General features: G+C 47.7%; 1 protein-coding gene across 1 annotated transcript; it reads right to left on the reverse strand.

Moving 5' to 3' along the window:
* Positions 1 to 307: 307 nt before the first annotated feature.
* ANKK1 (ankyrin repeat and kinase domain containing 1) lies at positions 308 to 12,904 on the reverse strand. The gene is given in 10 exon segments (XM_010382375.2): positions 308 to 1,363; positions 1,407 to 1,663; positions 2,592 to 2,628; positions 3,265 to 3,383; positions 4,414 to 4,566; positions 5,207 to 5,256; positions 5,561 to 5,634; positions 5,637 to 5,729; positions 6,901 to 7,192; positions 12,717 to 12,904. Coding segments are annotated over 10 exon segments (2,319 nt in total).
* Between the last annotated feature and the right edge of the window lie 11,244 nt (positions 12,905 to 24,148).

Below are 24,148 nucleotides of genomic sequence, written 5' to 3' on the forward strand. Positions count from 1 at the left end.
TGTGTGTGTGTGTGTGTGTGTATGGAGTCTCGCTCTGTTGCCCAGGCTGGAGTGCAGTGGTGTGATCTCAGCTCACTGCAACCTCTGCCTCCTGGGTTCAAGGAATTCTCCTGCCTCAGCCTCCCTAGTAACTGGGATTATAGGCACATGCCACCACACCCAGCTAAATTTTGTATTTTTAATAGAGACAGGGTTTCACCATGTTGGCCAGGCTGGCCTCAAACTCTTGATCTCAGGTGATCTGCCTGCCTCAGCCTCCCAAAGTGCTGAGATTATAGGTGTAAGCCACCATGCCTGGCCAAGTTGTCTAAATTTCTGTCTGGGCTCCTGGCTCAGAACCACCCAGAGTGGCCACTGACGGCTCCTTGCCCTCTAGGAAGGACATGATGACCCGCTTTTGGCTGTGGAGGGCCAGTTGCAGGGGTGTGCAGCCTACTCCATCCTGGATGTCCAGCTGGGCACCTGCCTTGACCAGCACTTTGAGGATGACTGTGTTGCCCTTGAGGGCGGCCAGGTGGGCAGGTGTCCAGCCCACCTTGTTGAGGGTATGGACATTCGCGTGATGTTCCAGGAGGTTGATGACACTCAGGAAGGTGCCCCTCTGGACCGCCAGGTGGAGGGGTGTCCAGCCTGACTGCCCTGCAGCATTGGGGCCAGCCCCGCACTGCAGCAATGCCGACACCACCGCCTCCTCCCTGTGGCGTGCAGCTAGGTGCAGGCGAGTCCAGTTCATAGCTCCGAGAGCACCCATGTTTGTGTGGCTCTCTGCCAGCAGATGCATGATCTCCAGGTGGCCCTTGTAGGCTGCTAGATGCAGGGGTGTCCAGCCCTGGTGGGTGGGCAGCTCAAGGCTGGCTCCGTACCTGAGCAGCATCTTGCAGATCAGGTATTTTCCTCTGGCAGCCGCAGTGTGCAGTGGGCTGTAGCCACTCTGGTCAAGGGCATCAGGGGCCGCTCCACTCTTCAGCAGGTGTTGGATGGCCCTCACTTTGCCCCGCTCTACTGCCAGGTGCAGTGGTGTTTTCAGGTTTCTCTGCTGAGCATCCAGCTTAGCTCCCTGGCTGGTCAGCAGCTTGACCAGGCTAACATGGCCGAAGTAGGCAGCCACGTGGAGAGGGGTCTTGCCCTCAGCCTCATGCAGGTTGGGGTCAGCCTGACGGGAGACCAGAAGCCGTGCCACATTCTCAAAGTCATTCTGTGCAGACAGGTGAAGAGGGGTCCATCCCTCATGTTCCTGGGCATCCACACAGGCCCCATGGTCCAGGAGCAGGCGCGCAGTGTGGGCATCCCCATTCTGGGTTGCAAAGTGCAGTGGGGCCCAGCCGTCCTCATCCACTAGGTTGGCATTGGCACCATGTCCCCACTGTGTGTGTTTGTGTATGTGTCTGTATCTAGCTAGGAGTGGCTTGTGCCAAAAGCAGGGCACAGAGGTAGAGTCGCTGGTCCTGGGCGGCGATCAGGAGGGGTGTGTATCCAGAGGCCGTCTGGCAGTCCACGTCTACCTCATGGGCCAGCAGCAACCTCACCTGCTCCACACTGCCCTTGGCCACCAGGAAGTGGAGGGGGGTGACCTTGTTCTCATAGATGCACAGTTCCTCATCTTTTGGGACCAAATTGTCATGGTCGGAGAGCTGCAAGGCCCACTTCAGGTAGTTTCCTGAGTCTGCTGGGAGAAAGATGGGGTTGAAATAAAAGACCTGTGACCTGTCCAGAGGTCATGATGGCCATCTGCCTGCCCCCTGGAAGTACCATCCAGGAACAGAGGCTAGAGCAGTAAGGGCAATGCCTTTCCTAAGCGTGGCTGTCTACACAGCCATAACTATTGCTATTCAAGTTCAGGTTCTGTCGTCCTGGAGAACTGAGTCCTGCAGTCCTTTCCCCACAGATGAGGCAGAAAGAGCAGTGGGCTCAGGAGGCCTGAGCGCAAATCCTGGTTTTACCCCTCAGCATCCCCCGACCTTAGCCAATTCACTGCCTCTTTGAGCTTCCATATCTGGATCAGCAAAGACAGGACAGACAATGACCAGCTCCTTCTACCATTGAAGGACAAATGACATAGGTAAGAGCTTTCAGGGCAGGGCCTGAGGGGAAGTAAGTAGTTGTAAGTTGGAAATAAACTTGTGATTGGAGCTCTATGATCTAAACTCCCCTCTGAGGTCTTAAGGATCAACATCCTTTTGCTCTACCCAGTGGAGTTTTAGAATAAATGATTACTACCCAGGCCTAACCCTCACAGATTCTGGTTTAATTAGTCTACGGTGTGCCCAAGGCAAAGCATTTTTTTTTTTTTTTAATTTCCCAAGCAATTCTAACATGTAGCTAGCCTTGAGAACCAATGCTCCACCTCTCAGGTCAGGAAAGGGGAAATCCGGTCTTGCAAGGACACAGACCTGAAGGGGAGGCAGCCAGGCTCCCTAAGGGCATGTGCCTTTCTGAACATGCAGCTGGGTGCTGGAAAAGGGCACCCAAACCCTGGATGTGTGACAGGCCTGCGGAGGAGGGGGAGACCAGGGAGATGGGGAAAGGGTGTGATTTGACTCCACTTTCTCTACTGTGAGTTCTCTGGTCCCACCCATGGCACCCAGACTCACCACTGTCCATCAGTTCCTGACTGATGTCCTCATTCACCTGGGGAGGCATAACCAGCAGGCAAGGTGGAGATCAGTGGTGCAGTTCTAGCCTGTGCCCTCCTCCCCTCCTTCCCTCTCTCCAGCACTCCAGGTCACTGTCAGGACTCACAGCCCACTCTATCTTGGGAGACCCTTCTCCTTTGCTATGACTATCGCCATCTCTCTGGCGGAAAACACTGAGCTGGAAAAACCCTCCAGAAAGAGGCAGCTCAGGGCCTTGCCTTCCACTCGGGCCATGTGAACTTCAGGGTGGATCTGTGAGTTCAGCCAGGGGAGCCCCATGCTAACCCATGGCTGGTTTCCGTGTTAAAGTAGGGACAGGAGAGCAGGGGGATGATGTTGACACCCACAGCATGAAAGCTTGGGAGAGCCAGGCCTTCTTTTGCAGGACAGGAGGCAGCTTGGTCCAAAGCATGTGAGAGAAGGTATATCCTTCCCAGGGGCTCTGTGCTCCAGTCACCATTATCCCTTGGCACACCTTTGTGCGAATTAGGGAAAGGTATTCCCTCTGGATGGAGGTGGCCCCGAAATGAGCTGTGCATGAGTGCTCAGTGTCTGGCCAGAGATCACAACAGTCCACACAGCGGGCTCCAGCTTAGCACAACCGTAAGGACTGCCCAGCTCACACACTTACCTCCCAGGGCTGGCGCAGCAACAGCTTGCAAGACACCTTCCTGGCCAGGGCCTCGCTCTTTGGGACTACCACAGGACTCTGCAGCAGAGACAGCAGTATGTCTGTCTTAATGGTAATGTCTGCTCCATGAATGGGAAAAAGACAGGAAAGGAAGCAACAGGCTGGCCCACAGTACCCTCCCTGTTTTAGATGCCCTAATATTCCTGTCTCCTCCCAAAATCCATTCCTGGGTTGAACATATGAGCATATGAACATATGTTCATATACATGCATGAGATGGCAGGAAACCTGGGTCATGGTGGGACACCTTCAGCAAGTCACTGACCCTCTGAGTTATCAGGGTCCTTTCCTACAGATTGAGGGGGCAAGGTTAGGCGATCTCTAAGATGCGCACACTTACACACAGGTACGTTTTCACAGTCCCCAAAGGACTGGATGACCTCATGGGCCATCCCCGGCCTGTGATCTCATGGCCTGGAAACATTTTACAAATGAGGGAACAGTAGCTCTGAAAGGACGCAAGGCTGGCTGGAGAGTTTGGAAACAGGGCCAGGCCCAGATGCTGTGGCTTCTGCCTTTTGGCACCGAAGGTTTTCTACTCTGCCTCCCACAGGTATGCGCATTAACACATACAGAGCCCAGAACCCATCCTCAGCTACTCCTGGCTCCCAATGCTGCCCTCCCAGCCCCGTGACGCAGATTCTGCCTCAAAAAGTCCTTCTAGGCCAGGTACAGTGGCTCACACCTGTAATCCCAGCACTTTGGGAGGATGAGGCAGGAGGATCACTTGAGGCCAGGAGTTTGAGAACAGCCTGAATAACACAGTGAGACCCCATCTTTAAAAAAAAAAAATCTACAAAGTAGCCAGGCATAGTGGTGTGCTTGTTGTTCTGGCTACTCAGGAGGCTGAGGCGGGAGGATCTCTTGAGCCCAGGAGTTCGAGCTTATGGTGAGGAATGATTGCAACACCACACTCCAGCCTAGACCGCAGAGACCATGTTTCTGGAAAAAAAAAAAAAAAAAAAAAAAGTCCTTCTAGGCCATGGGGTCAAAAGTGTCTCTCTGCATAGCTCCCAGGAGTGCCCAGTCATCTCCCCTCCCGGCCGCGCCTAGCTCCCAGTCCCTGGGCAAGGGGCGCTGGATGAACACCTAGAAAGCATGGCCTCTTGGGGTCCTGGTCCCAGCAGCATTTCATCAGGTCCATCAACTGCTGGGCCTCACTTGGCCATTGGTCAGAGACAGGCTGTAGGGAGGGCCGCATGCCTGCCGTCACTTGGATAATAATCATCATTATGTTGAACCCTGCAAAGGGAGGCTCAGGCTATGTGGGTGCTGAGAGGTAGGGCTGGAGGGGAGCAGGGGAGGAAGGCGGGGACTCTGAGGATCCCGACAGGGCACGCATGCAGTGGGGGCTCCACAAATGCTTGGTGAATAAACAGCTAGACTGTCAACCGACTTGAGGTTCTGTGCTGAGTAGCCAAGTCTCTCTGGTCTGGCTCCAGCCACCTCCCAGGTCAAGACTAGACATGACCCCACATAGCAGGTCTGTGCTGTTCAAAAGTAGCAGGGCTGACAGACAGGCTCTGAGTCTCAACATTGCGAGGTTTTCCAAGTTTCCTGCAGTCTCTTTACCTGGCATATAGGTGGCAGGGGGCAGGGGTATGAGAAGGCAGAAAGGCCACTTTAGAAGCAAGGAAGTGAGGGCCACAAAGCATGGGCTGGGGACTGGGCTGACCTTCCCTTTTCTTTAGCTGTGACATGAGCTCTAGAAATAGAGGCAGGAAGGAAGGAGGGTGAGGAGAGGAATCCCTGAAGAGAATACAGTTCCACACACACCTGGACTTGCGCTCCCTCTCAACCCTCAGTCCTCCCACAGCCCCTTCCAGGAACCCCTCCCAGGGGCCCTCTTGCCCCCGACACAGAGCCACAGCTGCCTGCTTACCTGAGTATGGTTTCTTCTGAGTGAGGAGCTCCCAGATGACAATCGCAAAGCTGTAGATGCAGAAAACGCTTTCTGAATGACTTAGTTGAACATCCAAGATCACCCCAGCCTGGGGGACCTACGGTTCACACAGCCCCAGGCAAGCCTCTCCAGCCAGAGTCCTCCCCAGCCCTCTGCCTCTCCAGCCAGAGTCTTCCCCAGCCCTCTGCCTCTCCAGCCAGAGTCCTCCCCATCCCTCTGCCTCGGGCCAGACCTCATCCCCACACTGCCCTGCCCTTTGGGCCATAGTGGCCAGGCAGGGTGGTGGCAGCAAGCTGCCTGCTGTGTGTGTGGCATTGTGCCTGGCCTCCTCACCTGTACACATCATGTTTGGGGCCCGGGGCCTTGTTACTCTCCAGGAATATCTCAGGGGGGATGTAGCTGAGGAGAGGATGTAGCTGAGCGTGCCCCGCAGAGCCGACCTCTCGATGTACTGCTTCCGGGTGGACTGTTCCATCCACTTGGACAGGCCGAAGTCTGAAATCTGGGAGAAAGCAGGGCCAGGGATAAGGACGCGATAGAGTCACATAAACAGAAACAGCTATGGCTTCCCACCCCTCCTGCTATCTGCCTGTTCCAGGGTAGAGTAGTGGTTTTCTATGACACTCCCTCCTAGCACTACCACTTACTATCTGGATGATCTTGGCCAAATTACTTATCTTCTCAGAGCCTCAGTTTCTTCATCTGTAAAGTAGAAGTAATATGAGTGTTTAACTCACAGTGCTATTGTGAGCACTAAATGAAGTACCATGCAAAAAGCACTTAAACAGTGCCTGGCACGTAGTTAGGAGATGGTAGGTGTTACCATTATCCAGAGACTATGGATAATGAAGTTGCCACCTTCGGTGAGCTGTTCATTTCACCTCTAGGGGCCCTGAAACACTTATACCATGGACATTTATCTTCCCTTTGCTCTCATCCATTGAGTCATTCACTTGCTAAGTTGGCCATGCATTGAGGGCCAGGAAGGCTGTGGACCAAGGACTGGGCAGCAGATGAGAAAAATGAGACACACCCTGCCAACACACACACTCCATATCCTCGTAAATACTTATTCAAATGGGGGGGTCCAGCCAATAATGAAAGTGTTTCACTTATGATTATATACCTATGTTGGGGTTAGTAATATGGAGAATCAGAGGTACAGTGAAGGTATATAATGGGGACCTGCTGGAGTGGATCAGGGAAGAGCTCCCTGAGGAGGTGATGTTTAAGCTGAGAGCTGAATAGTGAGTAGACCTTTGCTAGATAAATTGGGGGGGTGTGGGGGAACAGAAGGTGCAAAGGTCCTGGGGCAGAAAAGAGTTTTAAGAAGTGAAAGAATGTCCATTACAACCTTTCTTAGGGATTGTCTCATTTACACACATCTCCATCCAAATAAAAGAAAGTGTGGGGGGATAGAGATTATTCTGTCCAATTTAGAAATGGGAAACTGAGTCCAAAGAGGGTTATTATAGGCATCCTGATACCCAGCCTCATGCCCCAAATTTCACTGCTTAGCCATCTCTGCTGCAGTGTGATCCCTGCCTTTAGAATTTGTCCATGAAGGGAACTGCTTAAAACCCTTGTCAGACCAGTCAGGCAGGTGGATAATTCTGCTTACCTGGAGGAAACCCTCAAGTGAAAGGGAGCAGAGAATTGGCCAGAGCCCTTACTTTGACATGCATGTTGCTGTCCAGAAGGATGTTGCCTGGCTTGAGGTCCAGGTGGAGCAGAGGCGGCTTAATGCTGTGCAGGAAGTTCATGGCCAAGCTGGTCTCGTGGATGATGTGGAACTTGAGCTTCCAGCAGAGGCTGTGGATGGGCAGCATCTTCTCCAGGGAGCCACTGGCCATGAACTCCATCACAATACCTAGGGGCTGCTTGTACACCCCGTAGATGGACACAATGTGCTGAAACTTGATCTCCATTTTGGCAGCTTCTTCAATGAGGTAATTCGCATCAGAGCTATGGAGAGGGGGAGCAAGATATGGAAGGGGGTGACCCGTTCATTACTACAGCAACCAGCAGAACACATAAACTAGCCGTGATGCCAGGCTGTGGGGACCCAGAGAAGCCTCGGGAACTTGCAAGGTAGTGGAGGAGGACAGATCTGAAGCACTACTTAGCAGGCAGCATAGATTACAGTCCAGCAGCAACAAGGCAGGAAGTCAAGGAGTTTGCAGCTTTAGGAGCCAGTCTATTCTGCAAAGGTGGCCACAAAAAAGCACGTATCACAGTTGGTCATTTATTCTGGTTGCTTGTTTCTATGTTTATCTCCCCTAGTAGATTTTGAGCCCCTGGAGGACCAACATGATGCCTTATGCTTCTGCTTCAAAACATCATTTGTTACCATTTAAATTATGGAAGTCATACGTATACCTTGTAGGAAACATACGGAATATAGAGAGCTATATAAAAGAAAAACAAATAATCAGGTATGCAACCTTCCAGACCTAGCCTCTGTTGATATTTTGGTAAATTCTTTTACCATCCACCTTCAAGGTATCTCTTTCCCTTTCTCCATCCCTTTCACTCCTTCTTTCTTCTCGTTCCTTTTGGATCACATAGTATGTGGAGCACGAGCACTTCCCCGCATTCCCCGCATTTGTGGAGCCCCCACTGCGTGCATGCCCTGTCGGGATCCTCATAGCCCCTGCCTTCCTCCCCTGATCCCCTCCAGCCCTATCTCTCAACACCCACATAGCCTGAGCCTCCCTTTGCAGGGTTCTTCCAAAGCATGATCTCCCAAAGCTGCACACTCTTCCATTTTATGGATGAACTGTAATTATTCATCTTTATAATTCCCACAGCACATTGCCATGCACTGCACAATACATCTTTGTTGAATTGGAACAGAAGTCACAACTTAAGGGAAGGCCTTACAAAATAAGCATTTGCAAACCCTGTTGCTCATTTCACTGTATGTGCCCACGGAACAGTAAATATGGATTGTTTTGGGATTGCGGGGATGGGGATTAAGGAAAAATGACAGATTTGAGAGCACAGTATTTGCAAAACTGTGATGCTGCTGTAGTCAGAGCCTGCTGGCAATGTGCTTCTGGGGCCTCCCTGGGAAGCCAACTGGAGAGCCCCAACCTTCAGGAAAAACCACATGCTCTTCCTGGCATCTGGACGGGTTGGCTACTGTAGGTTTCTCCTATTCTTGTTTACTTGTGCCAGAGATCTCTTCTCCACCTCTGCGATATTTTTAATCTGTCTTCTCTCATCCTCTTGGGTTCACAGGAACCAATGACATCTGCCATGACGTGGAAAAAAGCATGGGATGTGGGAATCACACTGCCCTGATTTCAAATCCCAGTTTCACCCCTTATTACCTGCATGACCCTGGGCAAGTGGATCCTCTGGGCCTCAGTTTCTAAACTAAAAACTGGGAATTATTGTAACTGCCTTGCACAGTTCTTTCATAGCTTCATACCCAGAAGTCTTGAGACCATTGACTGCTGTCTCTCCTCTTCCTCATCTTGCTGCACCCACTTTCATCTAGTTTTTGGTACCTGCACTTCCCTGAACACCTGTGGCTAAAGTCACCAACAGCCTCTATATTGCTGTATCTAACCAACAGTTTTCACTTCTTAGTGTATAGTTCAGATCTCTGACTCTTTTTCTTGAAACTCCATTACCTGAGCCATGTGTCAACATTCTCCTGCATTTCTCCTGCCTTTCTGGTCACTTCCTCTCTGTTTCCTTTGCAAGCTCATATCATGTTACTTGACCACCGGGCTTGGTCCAAGCCCTTCTTCTTTGCTCCTCTCCCTCTATAATCTTTCTCTAGTCAATCTCGACATCTCCAGTTGGATATTCAATACCAAATGCGTTTAAAGCTAACCTCCTGATATTCCCCTGAAACCTGCTCTTCCTACAGTTTTCATCATTTCAGTGAATGGGGCCTCTGTCCTTCTAGTCCTCAGAATAGAACCCTCGTGTCATCTTTGACTCCTTTCTCCCTCTCACTTCCTACATCCAAGTCTTTGCAAATCCTGCCAGCTCCAGCTTCAAAGTACTGTCGAGCAACAAGCTGACCACTTCTCACCACCTCTCCCGCAAGGTGCATCTTGGCCCAAGCCTCCTAATTGGACTCTCTCTTTCTCCCGCTTCCTCTCCACAATCATTCTCAACCCAGCAGCCAAAGTCATATTTTAAAATCTAAGTCACAGCATGTCACCGCCCTTCTCCAATGGCTCTCCTCATCACGGTAAAAGCCAAAGTTCCTTCATGGCTGACAAAGTCCTACAAGATTTGTCCACAACCCCAGGCACAGCTTGCTGACTTCCTCTCCTAATCACTCCCCTTTCATTGTGCTCCTGGCACACGGGCTTCCCACTGTTCCTCCACCGTGACCAGTGTGGTCCCACCTCAGGACCTTTGCACCTGTTGTCCTCTCTGCCTAGAACACTCCTCCCTAACAGAGCCACATGGATTACCCCTTCATTTGCTTCAAATCTCTACTCAAATGGTACCTAATTAGTGTGTATTTCACAGAGGAGTCTCTATAAAAAAAGCAACCTCATCCCAACTCTTATCTCCCCTATACACAGACGGCCCTGGCATTAATATTTTTAGACCAAACCATTTCTTAGAAAATCAGACTTCTCAACTCTCCTTAGATATTGTAATCAAGAACTGTCAGGTGGTCATGAGCACTATAGCTAAAAAGTTTATTATTCATTTGCTATTTATTTTGTCTTCCTCCTTTAGATTATAAGCTTCATGAGGTCAGGGACTTTGTTTTTTTCACTTAGTGCTTGGAATGAATGCATCTCAAATGCCTTTTTTTGTTTTGTTTTGTTTTTTTGAGACTGAGTCTCATTTTTTTCGCCCATGCTGGAGTGCAATGGCGTGATCTTGGCTCACTGCAACCTCTGCCTCCTGGGTTCAAGCAATTCTCCTGTCTCAGCTTCCTGAGTAGCTGGGACTAGAGGCACCTGCCACCACGCCCAACTAATTTTTGTATTTTTAGTAGAAACGGGGTTTCACCATATTGGTCAGTCTGGTCTTGAACTCCTGAACTCAGGTGATCCACCAGCCTTGGCCTCCCAAAGTGCTGGGATTACAGGCGTGAGCCACCAGGACCAGCCTGATGCCCTAGTTCTAATGACCACTTATAACAAATGACTCCCAAGTCTTAATATTCTTAACACCAACCTTTACTCTGACGTCCACTTGACAACACTTCTTGTCTATTTAAAGGCATCTGAAACTCAACAGGTACAAAGCTGAACTCATGATCTTCCTCTCCAAACCTAGGCCTCTTTTCATACTCTCTTCATTAATTGTCAACACTGCCATTCAATAAATATTTATTGAACACCAACTATGTGCCAGGCACAGGAGACAGAGCTGTGACCAAAACAGACACTCTCATGGAGTGGACATTTTAGTGGACCCTCCATTCCTTTGGGCAAGCCAGACATCAAGTTAGCTTTAATACTCCTCTTCCTCATCATGACCCTCCCCATGACTAATCCAGCACCAAGTCGGGTGGATTTTTAGCTTCTAAATATGGCTTAACCCGATCCTTTCCTATCTCCACTACCAACACTCCAGTCTAGCCCCCATTACCCATCTCTTGTCAGAATGAAGATAACAACCTCCTAACTTGACCAGCATCCACTGTACCCCTCCCAATGCATTCTCCATACTGCAATTCTGATTAATCCCTCCCATTATCACCACCGCTACCTGGCTGTAAATGCTCAGTGGTTTTCCACTGCTCTTTTGCTCTCCCAGCTCCAGCCATCATGGCCTTTTCCCATCTTTGTACTTACCATGCCCCTCTAGCCACAGATTCTTTGCACACTCTGTTGTCTGTTCTTGGAAAACTGTCTCCTCCTTACCTACTTAACTCACTCATTCTTCACATTTCAGCTGTAGCGTAACTTCTTCAAGGAAGCCTTTTCTGATCTCAGTCAAACTTTCTATTAATGAGCTCTCTTAGAACCACAAATCTCCCCTTCTTAAGCTTCTCACAGTTGCACATTTACATTTACATGTGAGATTATCTGGTTAACGTCTTCCTCTCCCTAGGCTGCAAGCTCCTGGAGAGAAAGGACACATCTGTTGCATTCATCATTAATCCCAGGGTGTAGAACAGTGCCTGACACATAGTAGAAGAGCAATAAGCGTTTGTCAAGTGGGTGAATGAATGAATAGCTGGAAAGAGGATCTAGTAAAGTAATGCATGGAAAGCTCCTAGTATAGTAATCCACACATACTAAGCCTTAATTACCATTAATTATCTTACCCCCTCCACCCAGGGAATTCCCAGAACTTGGGAAGGGAAAGCAGCAGGAGTTAGCATCAATGTCTCACAGTGTAATCATGTCACTGCCATCTGTTTCATTTCGTTCTATATTCCAAAGGCTATAAATGATTTAGACAAATCCTAGCATAATCTGACCCTCCTCCAAAACCAACAGGCAAATGTTGAGGGAGGAAGGTGAGTGGGCCTTAGGCGATTTCATTTTTCCTCTCCTCATAAGGTGGGGGAAGGCCTGGGAATTGAGTGTGTGGCACCTGAGGCTGTGTCTTAAGAGTTTGCATGGTAATCCTAGAGAACCACAGATAGCATCCAAGCCAGATGCCAGTCGGAGAGGCTCCCGCCCCAAACTCTCTAATTGATGTCCCAGAGCCTTGGGAGGAGGACATGGTTATCATGCTCAGATTTAACCTCCCGAGTGTCTTCTTCATGGCTGCAAGGTACAAGCACACAGTTAGTATATGCAACTCCAGTGGGAATGAGACTGGATCCCAAATCAATGGGAAGACAGAGAACAATGGAAACAGTGGGAAAGAGGTAGGAAGAGAAAAATGGGGGCATGTCAAGGCGTGGCTATAGTGCACATGACGACAGCAAGGGACAAAAACAAAAACAGACATCAGAGAACTCCAGACTTGACCTTCCAGGGGCCTGTACAGGCCATCAGGTTGGGCAGTCTCCATCCCTCGGCCTCCTCAGCTTGCACTGGTTGGGAGGGGCCTCCTCCCTCTACCCACCATGGGAAGAGAGAACATGATTCCCTGCAGATCACTGAGCAAAGTGCCACAGCCTCCCAGGAAGCTCAGCCCTGCCCTGAGAGTTGGGGTAGGTAGGAGGGGGGCAGAGAGCAGTCAAGAGCAGTCATTGCCACAGGACACCCGGGGAAGAAGGCGCTGTAGAGAAGGATGGAAGGAGGCAGGACAAGTTCGGAAGGTTAGATAGGATAAAGGAGTCTTTGGTAGGTAATTCCCGCTTGCCTTTGACCTCTGTTGAGTCTACAAACAGGTATTGTGTGCCAGTTCTATTTTGATTAGGGAGACAGGTATGGCTGTTCCTGGGAGGCTCAGGCTACTGGGTGGAATTCAGAGACACCGCGGGGGACAGTCCTCAGCCCCAAACTCAGCCCATTCCTTCCTCGCAAGCTCCCTGGGTCCAAAGCTTGCCGGGCCTCAGTTTCTCCTCCGAGAAAGGGGAGGGCGTGGCTGGCAGTACCTGGTGGCATCGGGTGGGAGGCAGGGGGGCACTTGATGGTGTACTCTGTCTGTCGGCCAGCGCCTGTGCCGCGCCTGGAACACCTGGCTGAAGCCGCCGCTGGCCACTAGGCGCCAGTCGCTCTCGAAGTCGTCGCGAGTGAAGATGGGGAGGCTGCCCAGCAGCTGCTCCGTGGGGTCGGCGGCCATGGGGTCAGCGCGGCCGCCTGGCCCTTCTCTTGCTGTCTCCTCGCCGCGCACTCCCCTCTGGGGCTGCTGCCTGGGTGGCCCAAGGAGCAGCCGCTTCCTGCTCCTCCGGTCCGGGAGAGGGGAAAGGGGAGACGAGCCGGCACTGCCTCCTTCCCCGCCCAAGAGGAGCCGCTCCTGCCCCGCAAAGGTGGGGAAATCCCAGACATGAGCCCTGAGGGCCCAGCAGGGATGGAGCGACCTGGGTCTGGGGAGAGGGTATGTCCCTCCGAAGCCCTCGCATTTCCCCGTCTCAGCCTTTGATTTTCCCCAGTTCTCTGTAGGGAGGGATGCTGAGAGGTGAACGGAAGCTGGAAGAAGTCCAGCCTGAGAAGTTGGATCCAGTTTATTTAGGCCCAACGCTAAGTGACATCGGTTAATGCATTCCTGCAGTGTATTCAAGAGGGTTTATGAAGGATTCAGGCCTGGACCCCTGCCCCTATCCAGCAAGAATGGGACTGAAACAATTTTAACTGGGGATTTTCTGGTCTGAATCTGTTGGTCTGACTGGTTTCATGTTTCCTTTGTTCTTGTTGGGGTTTTGTTTGCTATAGGTTACCAAGGAGGGGTCAGCAGGGACAGAGTGGCGGGGGAGGCTGGGCTCCTGTCTGCAGGGGACTCCCTTCCTGGGGCTGCGCTCTACCTGACCTCAGAGGGATGGACCCCAGCCTCGGGGTAGCCACGGGGAAAGTGGCTTTCTTGGCCCAGTTACTATGGGCAGTTTGTTGCCAGGGATAAGAGGAGGCTCTAGCTGGAGCATGACCAGTACTGAGCCTGGAGGTTCCCCTGGGTTCTGGCTCCATGGGACTGCCCTCTCACCTTGGAGACCCTAGAGCAGGGAAAATGACAAGTGCTTGAACAGACAGGTCTCCCCAGGGGCACTGACCAAGTGGGCCATTGCCCAGAGACAGGTATACCTGCAAGAACTGTGGCCACACAGTGCAGTCAGCCACTTCTCGCCTACAGCTGGGTAAGTCCACAAGGAACCCTCAAAGTGACCACTGTCAGGTTTGAGGAGCCCACCTACCAGAGGAGGAAGTGCCTTGCCTTCAGCCCAAACCTGTAGAGCCCCTCATCCATGCCACAAGCCCACCAGACTCCCAGGGAACAGTGTAGGCGTGATAGGCAAACAGAAACTCCAGCAAGCTGGAGAACTTGCTCCCTCCATAACAACTTACCTGCAACTTCCAGGATGAATTCTGGCAAGCAGATTAAGGATCAAAGATTGGGCCTGGAGACAGTTGTCATAGAAACTAGTGATAGCCACTATAAATTGAACATTCACTTTGTTCCAGGATCAGTGACTATTTCAGTTACTGCATTGCTTTACAGATATTATCTTGTTTATCTTGCAACAATGTTATGAGGTCAACATGTTCTATTTATAGATGAGGAAACTGGCTTCAAGACAATAAGTAGTCAATGGACACATAGCTAGTAAGTGGTAGTTGATATTCAAACTCAGGTCTCTTAGTTTCTATGGAAATGGGTTGGCCAAGGGAGGATCAGGGAGTAGCATTTTATGAATACAAAGAGGGAGAGAGGGAGTCATGCTCCCTGGAAGAGGATGGAGATAATGGAAACTGCATCCGGAGCAGGACATATCCCCCAAACGTATGTCAGAGGGAGGCCCCCAGCTTGCTTTGGCTGGAGCAAGGCAGGGCATGACAGAACCCATTGCTTCTGGAGTAGCCCTGCCTGCCCGAGTTTAAAGCCTCTGCCAAAGAAGTTTGGAAGGTGATAAAGGACATTACTGTCAGGGAGACCAGGAGGTCAAGAGGATGTTTCATACCCTCTACTGGGAAGGTGAAAATGGAGACTGGGAAGGTGACCAGCCACCTAGCCCTGCAGAAGTTTGACTAAGGCCCAGATCTTTGACACTCAGGGAGACCTATCTCAGCTCCTGGAGGAAATACCAGGGGTGAATGGCCTGAGTCATTTCAGCAATTCCCCTTGATCCACTTATACCTGAAGTGGCTCTCCAGGGGGAGGAGGTAACCAGAAGCTGCCCTTGTCTGCCTGCAGAGACTGTCACAGGAATGCTGAAGAAAGCATCATTCCTAGAGGAGAGGACACCCAGGGCTCAAGGCAGGTTGCCAGGATCCCGAACAAAACACCACTGAATTTCTCACAGGGCTGGAGGTGGAGGAACTGCAGGGGCAGGGCGTATTACTGCTGACCCGCCTGTTGAAACTCTCTGCGGGGGTTCAAGCACCCCCGAGGCTTCTGAGGAGTCAGGCAAAATAGACACATTCATTGACCCAGAGGGACTGGATCATTTGACTGGGCTTGTGCTGCTCCTTATAGCTGTCTAACATGGGCCAGGGCAAAGGCCTAGTAGGATAAGCTCTGGGAGAAGTTGTAAGTGGAGGGACCCTTTCTGAGTATAAGGTCACAGAGGCAAAGAACTCCTGGATCTCTCATTAAAAGTAGGGTGAGGTTTAGGGATTTGCAAAAGAGCAAAGTCAACTCAGAGGCTGCTGGTTTCTTTCCAGTGGTCTGAGTACAGAAGTCCCTAGGTCCTGGCTGGTTGGGAAGTCAGCAGCCAGTGTGTGGAGGGGAGAGAGCTGGGGGACTGGGAGGGAAACTTTACCTTTACCCATATCTACCTAAAAAAGGGAATGGATAATGAGGTGGTTATAGTCCAACTATGACCCCCACCCACCAGAAGGGGCAAGGAACAGGTTCTAGCCATAGACGTTTTACCCTAAAATGCTCTGAGTCCTTCTGACTGACCTCTATTAGTGTATTTTGTTTGGGCAGATGAAGATGGAAGTGTTCTGGACTTGGAGTTATTAAATGAATTTTGTGTGTATATGTGATTGTCTTCGGGGAACCTAAAATTTTTAGCCTACCCCTCCCAGACAAGTGAGCTGGTACAGTAGCTCTGCAATACTTGAGAAGATGCTGAAATCTGATGTGAGCCTTTCCCCAAACCGGAATGACAAGCTATTTGCATATAGGGAAGTTTCTATATGCCCCTGGGCAGACTGCGGGGGTTCAAGCACCCCCGAGGCTTCTGAGGAGTCAGGCAAAATAGACACATTCATTGACCCAGAGGGACTGGATCATTTGACTGGGCTTGTGCAGTCTGGAAGTTTCCAGTCTGCCCCTGTTCTCCACCCTGCAAACATGTCACAGAGAACCCTGGACAGGTTCTGGCAGGTCCCAGCCTCTGGTAGCTTGTGTACTGAGGTTGTTCAGGATAAAGGAATGTATGCAGGACATTGGAACATCTGTTCAGGAAGCAGGACTCCCAGAGCAAAAGGGATTGAATGAGACAATAGGAACAGAGTTTAAATGCTGGAGTGAGTGAGTCAGTCAGACCTGCGTTTAAACCCTGACTTCTTTCTATCACTTAGCATTTGTTTAACCTTGGTCACATTACCAAATCTTTCTGGGTTTCTCCATCTGTAAAATGGATGATAATCATAATAACCATTCCAAAATGTTGCTGTAAGAATTATAACCTTTAAAAATATACCTAGTATATTAGTATAATATTATACTAATATAACATGATAATATAATATTAGTTTAATATACCTAGTATATTTTTAAAGGTTATAATTCTTACAGCAACCTTTTGGAATGCTTATTATGATTATCGTCCATAAAATATATCTAAATACTAGGTATATTTTTAAAGGTTACTTTCCTTAGGTATATACTAGGAATACTCCTAGGCAAAAAAATGAACCAACTGATACTTCACACCTGAAAAATTAACTAAAAATGAATCATGGACTTAAATATAAAATGTAAAACTATAAAAATTTTAGGAAAAAAAAGTTAGAGAAAATATTCTGGACCTAGGATTAGATGAAAACTTCTTAGGCTGAACCCCACAGGCACGATCCATAAAAGGGAAAATTGATAAACCGAACCTTATCAAAATGAAAAACTCTCACTCATTGAAAGACCTGGTGAAGGGGAAGAGAAGAGTGCAGATGGAGGGAAAATGTTTGTAAAGCACATATTTGACAAAGTGCTAGTTGCTACAGTGTATAAAGAGGTCTTCAAACTCAATGCTAAAAAATTATCAAATTAGAAAATGGGGAAAAGACATTTCTCTGAAGAGAATATACAGATGACAAACAAGTGCATGAAAAAATGTTTAACATCATGAGCCACTAAGCAATGCAAATAAGATACTACTACCTACCTATCAGAATGGCTAAAAATAAAACCGAAAAGATAGTGGCAACCCCAAATGCTGATGAGGATGCACAGTAATGGGATCACTCATATGCTGGTGGAAATGTAAAATGGTACGGCCACTCTAGAAAAGTATTTGGCAATTTCTTATAAGACTAAACATACGATTGCCATACAACCCAGCAATTGTACTCTTGGGAATCTATCCCAGAAAAATGAAAACAGTGTTCACACAAAAATCTGTATATGAATGCTCATTGCAGCTTTATTTACAATAGCTAAAATCTGGAAACAGCTCAGACGTCCTTCAACCAATGATGGCTAAACACACAGTGGTGCTGTATTACCGAACAGGACTCAGCAACTACTGATATACACAGCCACCTGGACAAGGCTCCAGTGAATTCTATTGAGTGAACAAAGCCAATCATAAGAGGTTACATACTGTATGACTCCATTTATATTGCATTCTTAAAATGACAAAATTACAGAGATGGAGAACAGATTAGTGGTTGTCAGAGGTGAGACTGGGGGAGAGGCAGGTGGGTGTAGCTATAAAAGGTTGGTGCAAAGGATCCTTGTGATGAAACTGTTCTGTATCTTAACCGTGATGGTGGTCACATGAATCAATGTGACAAAATTCCATCAAATTAAATGCACACACAGATGCACAGACACACATACACATACACACACAAATGAGTGCATGTAAAACTGACGGCACCGGAGTGAGGACTATGGATTGTATCACTGTTGATTTCCTGGTTGTAATGTTGTGCTATAGTGACATAAGATGTTACCTTTGGGGGAAACTGGATGAGGGTATCAGGGATCTCTGCATAAGTTCTTAAAACTGTGTGCTTATCTATAATTATCTCCAAACAGAACATTTAAAAAATACATATAAAGCCCCCTTCTCTTCTTCCTCCTCCTCCTTTTCCTTCTCCTACTTCTCCTTCCCCCTTCTATTTCTCGTTCTTGTCCTTATTACTAGGTAATGTTATATTCTTGGAAGGAAAATATTCCCATAATAGGAGAAAGGCAGTAATCTAACATTTACCACGGAGCACCTTAAGGAACACAGCTATGTGTCCCCCTGTGGACACGAAGAAACCTCAAGGAGAAAGAGAAAGGCCACTGTGTTAAATGTCTGAGGTTGGAGACAATGGTGAGAGGGAGCGAACTTGTTCCAAGACTCAATACTTTGACCAAGGTGATGGTCAGATAAGCTGAGACCCACTGACAGGGCCAGGATTCTATCCGAATCACAAAATATGAGAGTCATTCAGAGAAAGCCGAAATAAAAAGCCAACATGCCATTGTCCAAATCATGTTAGGGGCTCTGTCTGTCCAGCATGCTTACCAAGGCTCAAGGCATTGTGTGCCTGCATCTGAGACGTGCAGGGATGCAGACACAGGCTGGGCTCCAAAGCTGGGGCCTCCTGCTATGGGGTGTGTATGAAAGAGGCAGTGAGATGGAGTAAACCAATAATGTTGTAAGAACATTTCTGGAGTTGGCAGAGTATAGACTTACCTTCCTAATATGGAAACCAATCTCCCTTTTGAAGGGCTTTTTGATCAAAAACTACCTTGAGTGTCAAGAAGCCAAAAATGGAAGCCCTGAGTTTCATGAACCATGGTTTTCATTGTCAAAATCATGGCCACAGGTTTTCTATGCTCTTGGGTGATTGTGGTTCTGGGCTGGGTCTATATAAAATTAAGAAACAGATGTCCCAAGCATCTTGCCACCTCAAGCAGTTTAGAAGAAATGCTTGGCTGTGGCCAGGGCTTCAGAGAAGCATCATTCCAACATGGGGCCTTAATAGCCTCAGAACATGCCCAAGAGGTCATGGTCAATACCTTCTCTGGGAGTATCCAAGAGACTAGGAATGCTAAATTTAACCTTTTTTTTTTTTTTTTTTTTGAGATGGAGTCTCGCTCTGTCGCCCAAGCTGGAGTGCAGTGGCCGGATCTCAGCTCACTGCAAGCTCCGCCTCCCGGGTTCACGCCATTCTCCTGCCTCAGCCTCCTGAGTAGCTGGGACTACAGGCGCCCGCCACCTCGCCCGGCTAGTTTTTTGTATTTTTTAGTAGAGACGGGTTTCACCCTGTTAGCCAGGATGGTCTCGATCTCCTGACCTTGTGATCCACCCACCTCGGCCTCCCAAAGTGCTGGGATTACAGGCTTGAGCCACCGCACCCGGCCAATTTAACCCTTTTTAATTTAACAAAGAGGCCAAGGAGATTGAGGAAATCACCTTGACCCTCCTATTAGCAGGACTCTAAAGGGAAAATGCCCTCCTTATGTCAACCTTGGTGATCTGGTCGTAAATCTATCCTTCTGCTCTCCTCTGGGCCCTTCCTGGATAGCCGGGAGCAAAGGAAAGCTAGGACTAGGGAAGGACTTAAATACTAAAAGGTGGTTTTCTTGGGAACTCTGAAAGCTTGCTGGCTCTGCAGGTAAAGAAAGGGACTTCTAAAATGTGACTAGTGTCATGCTTCTTATAACTTCTTTTTTTTCTATTTTCCTTATTGTTAAGCAGAGTAAGTTCCCTTCCTTCCCTCCTTCCTTCCCTCCTTCCTTCCCTCCTTCCTTCCCTCCTTCCTTCCCTCCTTCCTTCCCTCGTTCCTTCCCTTCCTTCCTTCCTTCCTTCCTTCCTTCCTTCCTTCCTTCCTTCCTTCCTTCCTTCCTTCCTTCTTTCCTGCCTCCCTCCCTCCCTTCCTCCCTTTCTCTTTTAGCGGTGGAGAGTTAGCAAGACCACACACACACAAAAAAAAGAAACCAAGAAAAGATTTTGCATGGTGAATTATTTAAGTTCCTTGTGGATTCTGGATATTAGACCTTTGCTGGATGCCTAGTTTGCAAATATTTTCTCTTATTCCATAGGTTGTCTGTTTACTCTGTTGATGGTTTCTTTTGTTGTGCAAAAGCTCTTCAGTTTGACTGGGGCCTACTTGTCAATTTTTATTTTTTTGCAATTGTTTTTGTTTTGTTGGGGGACTTAGTCATAAAGTCTTTGCCAAAGCCAATGTCCAACATGGTATTTTCCTAGGTTTTCTAGGATATTTATAGTTTTAGGTCTTACATTTAAATCTTTAATCCATTTTAAGTTAATTTTTATATATTGTGATAGGTAGGGGTCCAGTTTCATTCTACATAGGGATAGCGAGTTATCCCATTTGTTGAATAGGGAGTCCTTTCCCCATTGCTTGTGATTGTTGACTGTCAAAGATCAGATGGTTGTAGGTTTTTGCAGCTTTATTTCAGGTTTACTATCCTTTTCCATTGGTCTATGTGACTGTTGTTGTGCCAGTACCATGCTGTTTTGGTTACTGTAGGCTTGTAGTATAGTTTGAAGTCAGGTAGTACAATGCCTTCCAATAACCCCAGTAAAATGTGGGCAAAAGAGGCTGGCGTGGTGGCTCACACCTGTAATTCCAGCACTTTGGGAGGCTGAGGTGGGTGAATCACAAGGTCAGGAGTTCAAGACCAGCCTGGCCAACATAGTGAAACCCTGTCTCTACTAAAAATACAAAATTAGCTGTGCATAGTGGTGTGCACCTGCAGTCCCAGCTACTTGGGAGGCTGAGGCAGGAGAATCGCTTGAACCTGGGAGATGGAGCCAAGATTGCACCACTACACTCCAGCTAGGGTGACAGAGCAAGATTTTTGTCTCAAAAAAAAAAAAGGTGGGCAAAGGTCAACAAATATATGAAAAAATGCTCAACATCACAATGTACCTGGCTTGCTTCCAGCCAAGGTACATTGCTCTTAACAAATTGCAAATCAAAACCACACCAGCTTACTCCTACAAGAATGGCCATAAAAACAAAACAAAACAAAACAAAAAAAAAAACAGTAGATGTTGGCATGGATGCAGTGATCAGAGAACACTTCTACACTGCTGGTGAGATTGTAAACTAGTACAACCATTATGGAAAACAGTGTGGAGATTCCTTAAAGAATTAAAAGTAGAACTACCATTTGATCCAGCAATCCCACTAGTAGGTATCTACCCAAAAGAAAATAAGTCATTATATGAAAAAGATACTTGCACACACATTTACAGCAGTACAATTTGCAATTGCAAAATTGTGGAGCCAACCGAAATGCCCATCAATCAACTAGTGGAAAAAGAAACTGTGGTTCATATATATGATGGAATACTACTCAGCCATAAAAAGGAATGAATTAACGGCATTTTCAGCGACCTGGATGAGATTGGAGACTGACTATTATTCTAAGTGAAGTAACTCAGTGATGGAAAACCAAACATTGTATGTTATCGCTGATATGCGGGAACTAAGCTATGAGGACACAAAGGCATAAGAACCATACAGTGGACTTTGGGGACTTGGTGGGAAGGGTGGGAGGAGGACAAGGGATAAGAGACTACAAATAGGGTGCAGTGTATACTGCTCAGGTGATGGGTGCACCAAAATCTCACAAATCACCACCAAAGAACTTACTTATGTAACCAAATGCTACTTGTGCCCCAAAAGCCTATGGAAACATAAAATAAAAAATAAAAAGTGGGCAAAGGACATGAACAGAACATCTCAAAAAAATACCTGCAGCTAATGCATATATGAAAAAGTGCTCAACATCAGTAATCATTAGAGAAATGCAAATCAGAACCACAATGAGTTACTGTTTCACACCAACCTTTTTTAATAATGGCTATTATTTAAAAAAAATAAAAAATAAAATAACAAATGCCAGCGAGGCTGTGGAGAAAAGGGAACACTTATACACTTATACACTGTTTGTGGTTGTGCAAATTAGTTCAGTCACTGTGAAAGCAAGCTGAATATTTCTCCAAAAACTTAGAATTACCATTCAACCCAGCAATCCTATTACTGGGTATAAAATAAATCTTTCTACCCAAAAGACACATGCATTCATATGTTCATCACAGCACTGTTCACAATGGCAAAGACGTGGAATCAACCTAGGAACCCATCAATGGTGGACTAGATAAAGAAAATGTGGTACATATATACCATGGACTACTATGCAGCCATAAAAAAGAATAAAATCATGTCCTTTGTAACAACACAGATGCAGCTGGAGGCCATTATCTTAAGCAAAATAAAACAAGAACAGAAAACCAAATACCACATGTTCTCACTAGAAGTGGAAGCCAGACCTTGGGAATACATAGACAGAAAAATGGGAATAACAGACACTGCAAACTACTGGGGGTGGAGAAGGGAGGGGGTGAGGGTTGAAAAACTACCTACTGGGTGCTATGCTTGCTTGCTTAGTCCCTGGGTGATAGGATCATTCATACCCCAAACCTCAGCATCACACAATATACCCATGCAACAAACCTGCACATGCACCCACTGAATCTAAAATACAAGTTGAAAAAAAAAAGAAAATATTTTGTTTGTTTTTATCACTATGTGGTATAGGTGGTTGTGAAGAATACAATTCTTAAAAGTCAAAGAAACTCAAATAGACTAGTAGAATATGGGTTGCTGGATAGGAATCTTGTTCTCTGCTCTGTCGTCAGTACTTGGCCATGTAGGAGGGAGCTCATTTATAATTTGATAAATGAATGAATGAATGAATGACAAGGAAGGTGAATCTCCCGGGGTGAAGGCTGATTTCTGGCCTTTTTTCAGAGACCGCTCTAGTCTGAGTAGGTTCTGAGTCATTTTGTAGCAGATCCGGCTTTTCCTTTACAGTTTTCTCCGAACTGCCTACCCAGGGTCAGGCCACTAAAACCCCTAGGCAGATTCTCCTGGGAGAGATCCTCAGAGATTCCCCTCACTGCTACCTTCCCCCGGTCAGTTTCCTTATGCTCATTTACGATGCTTCATATTTTTGTAAGTATGGTTTTCCAGGAAAAGGGCTTTTCTGATGAATGAGAGAACAAATTGATGGTGAGGCTTCAGGGGTCAAAGCAATAATCAGACAGTCATTTTGCCAGCCTTTGCTTCATGCCAGACACTCCATCCCAAGTGCTTAACTTGCATTATCTCATTTAATATTCTTGACAACCCTCTGAGTTTGGTGCTATTCTTATTTCCATTTTTGCAGGTTTAGTGGAGCCTTGGGTCATGCAGTTGGCAATTCAGTGGCCCAGGACTTAAACCTGGCTTGCTTCCAGCCAACGTACATTGCTCTGAACATATGGTCAGAATAGCCTTGATCAAACCAAATATAGGACTCTCAGACTGAGGCTTATTCATTGTTGGGGGTGGGGTGGGGTGTCACGTGCTCCCCAGGTCAGGCCTGAACAATAGGACCTCCTGGGGGAAAAATCAGCTGTGGAAATTTAGAGACACTCCCAATTCTCCTTCAACTTGAAAGGAAGAGAAAAGAGAGGGTGGGTGTGCTGGTACCGAAGAGGTGGAGCTTTGACAAATATGCTCATCAGGACTTTGCCTGCAGCAAAAAGATATCTTTGGAAGCTGTGCCTGTGGAAAGGTCAGTATTAGCTCAGTCAAATTTGGCTTATGGAGAAACTTCAGGATTACTTAGTTGCAGTGGAAATGTCTCTTTGTCTCTCCAGTTTTGGTTGGAAAGAAAGCAATGTGTCTCTGGGACTGTCAAAACCCTTTTTAACCAGTAAGAGGAAAACTATGTATGTGCTGGTAAATTTGAATTGAATATGGAAACTTGGCACATAGAGTGTCAAGCAGATGGAGTTTCAGACTGGGAAAAGAATGCCTTTCAGATTCCATCCAGCTCTGAGCTATCCTCTCTCTCCTGGGGGAATTACTCAGGATGATCTAGAAGAGAAAGGAACTGATAGTTGGCCCCGGGAGGGCCCCTGGGAGCACGAATCAGGAGCAATTGGGAGTGGAGAAGGCGAGTGACTGAACATAAGAGCTGAAGCATTGCCCCTTTCCAGGTATACAGCAGTGGCAGGTACCAGGTGCTAGGCACAGGTGCAAGGGCTGGCTTTTCATAGAAACAAAGACTGGTCTAGACACAAGCCTACAGTGATGTGAGAACAGATAACCAAAGAAGGCCTGCTAAGAGTATTTTTGCCTTGAAATTCAAAGGAGCAGAGGACCTTATCTACTTGGGAAGGTG

The sequence above is a fragment of the Rhinopithecus roxellana genome, chromosome 15 (assembly GCF_007565055.1).
Source record: "Rhinopithecus roxellana isolate Shanxi Qingling chromosome 15, ASM756505v1, whole genome shotgun sequence".
NCBI lineage: Eukaryota > Metazoa > Chordata > Mammalia > Primates > Cercopithecidae > Rhinopithecus > Rhinopithecus roxellana.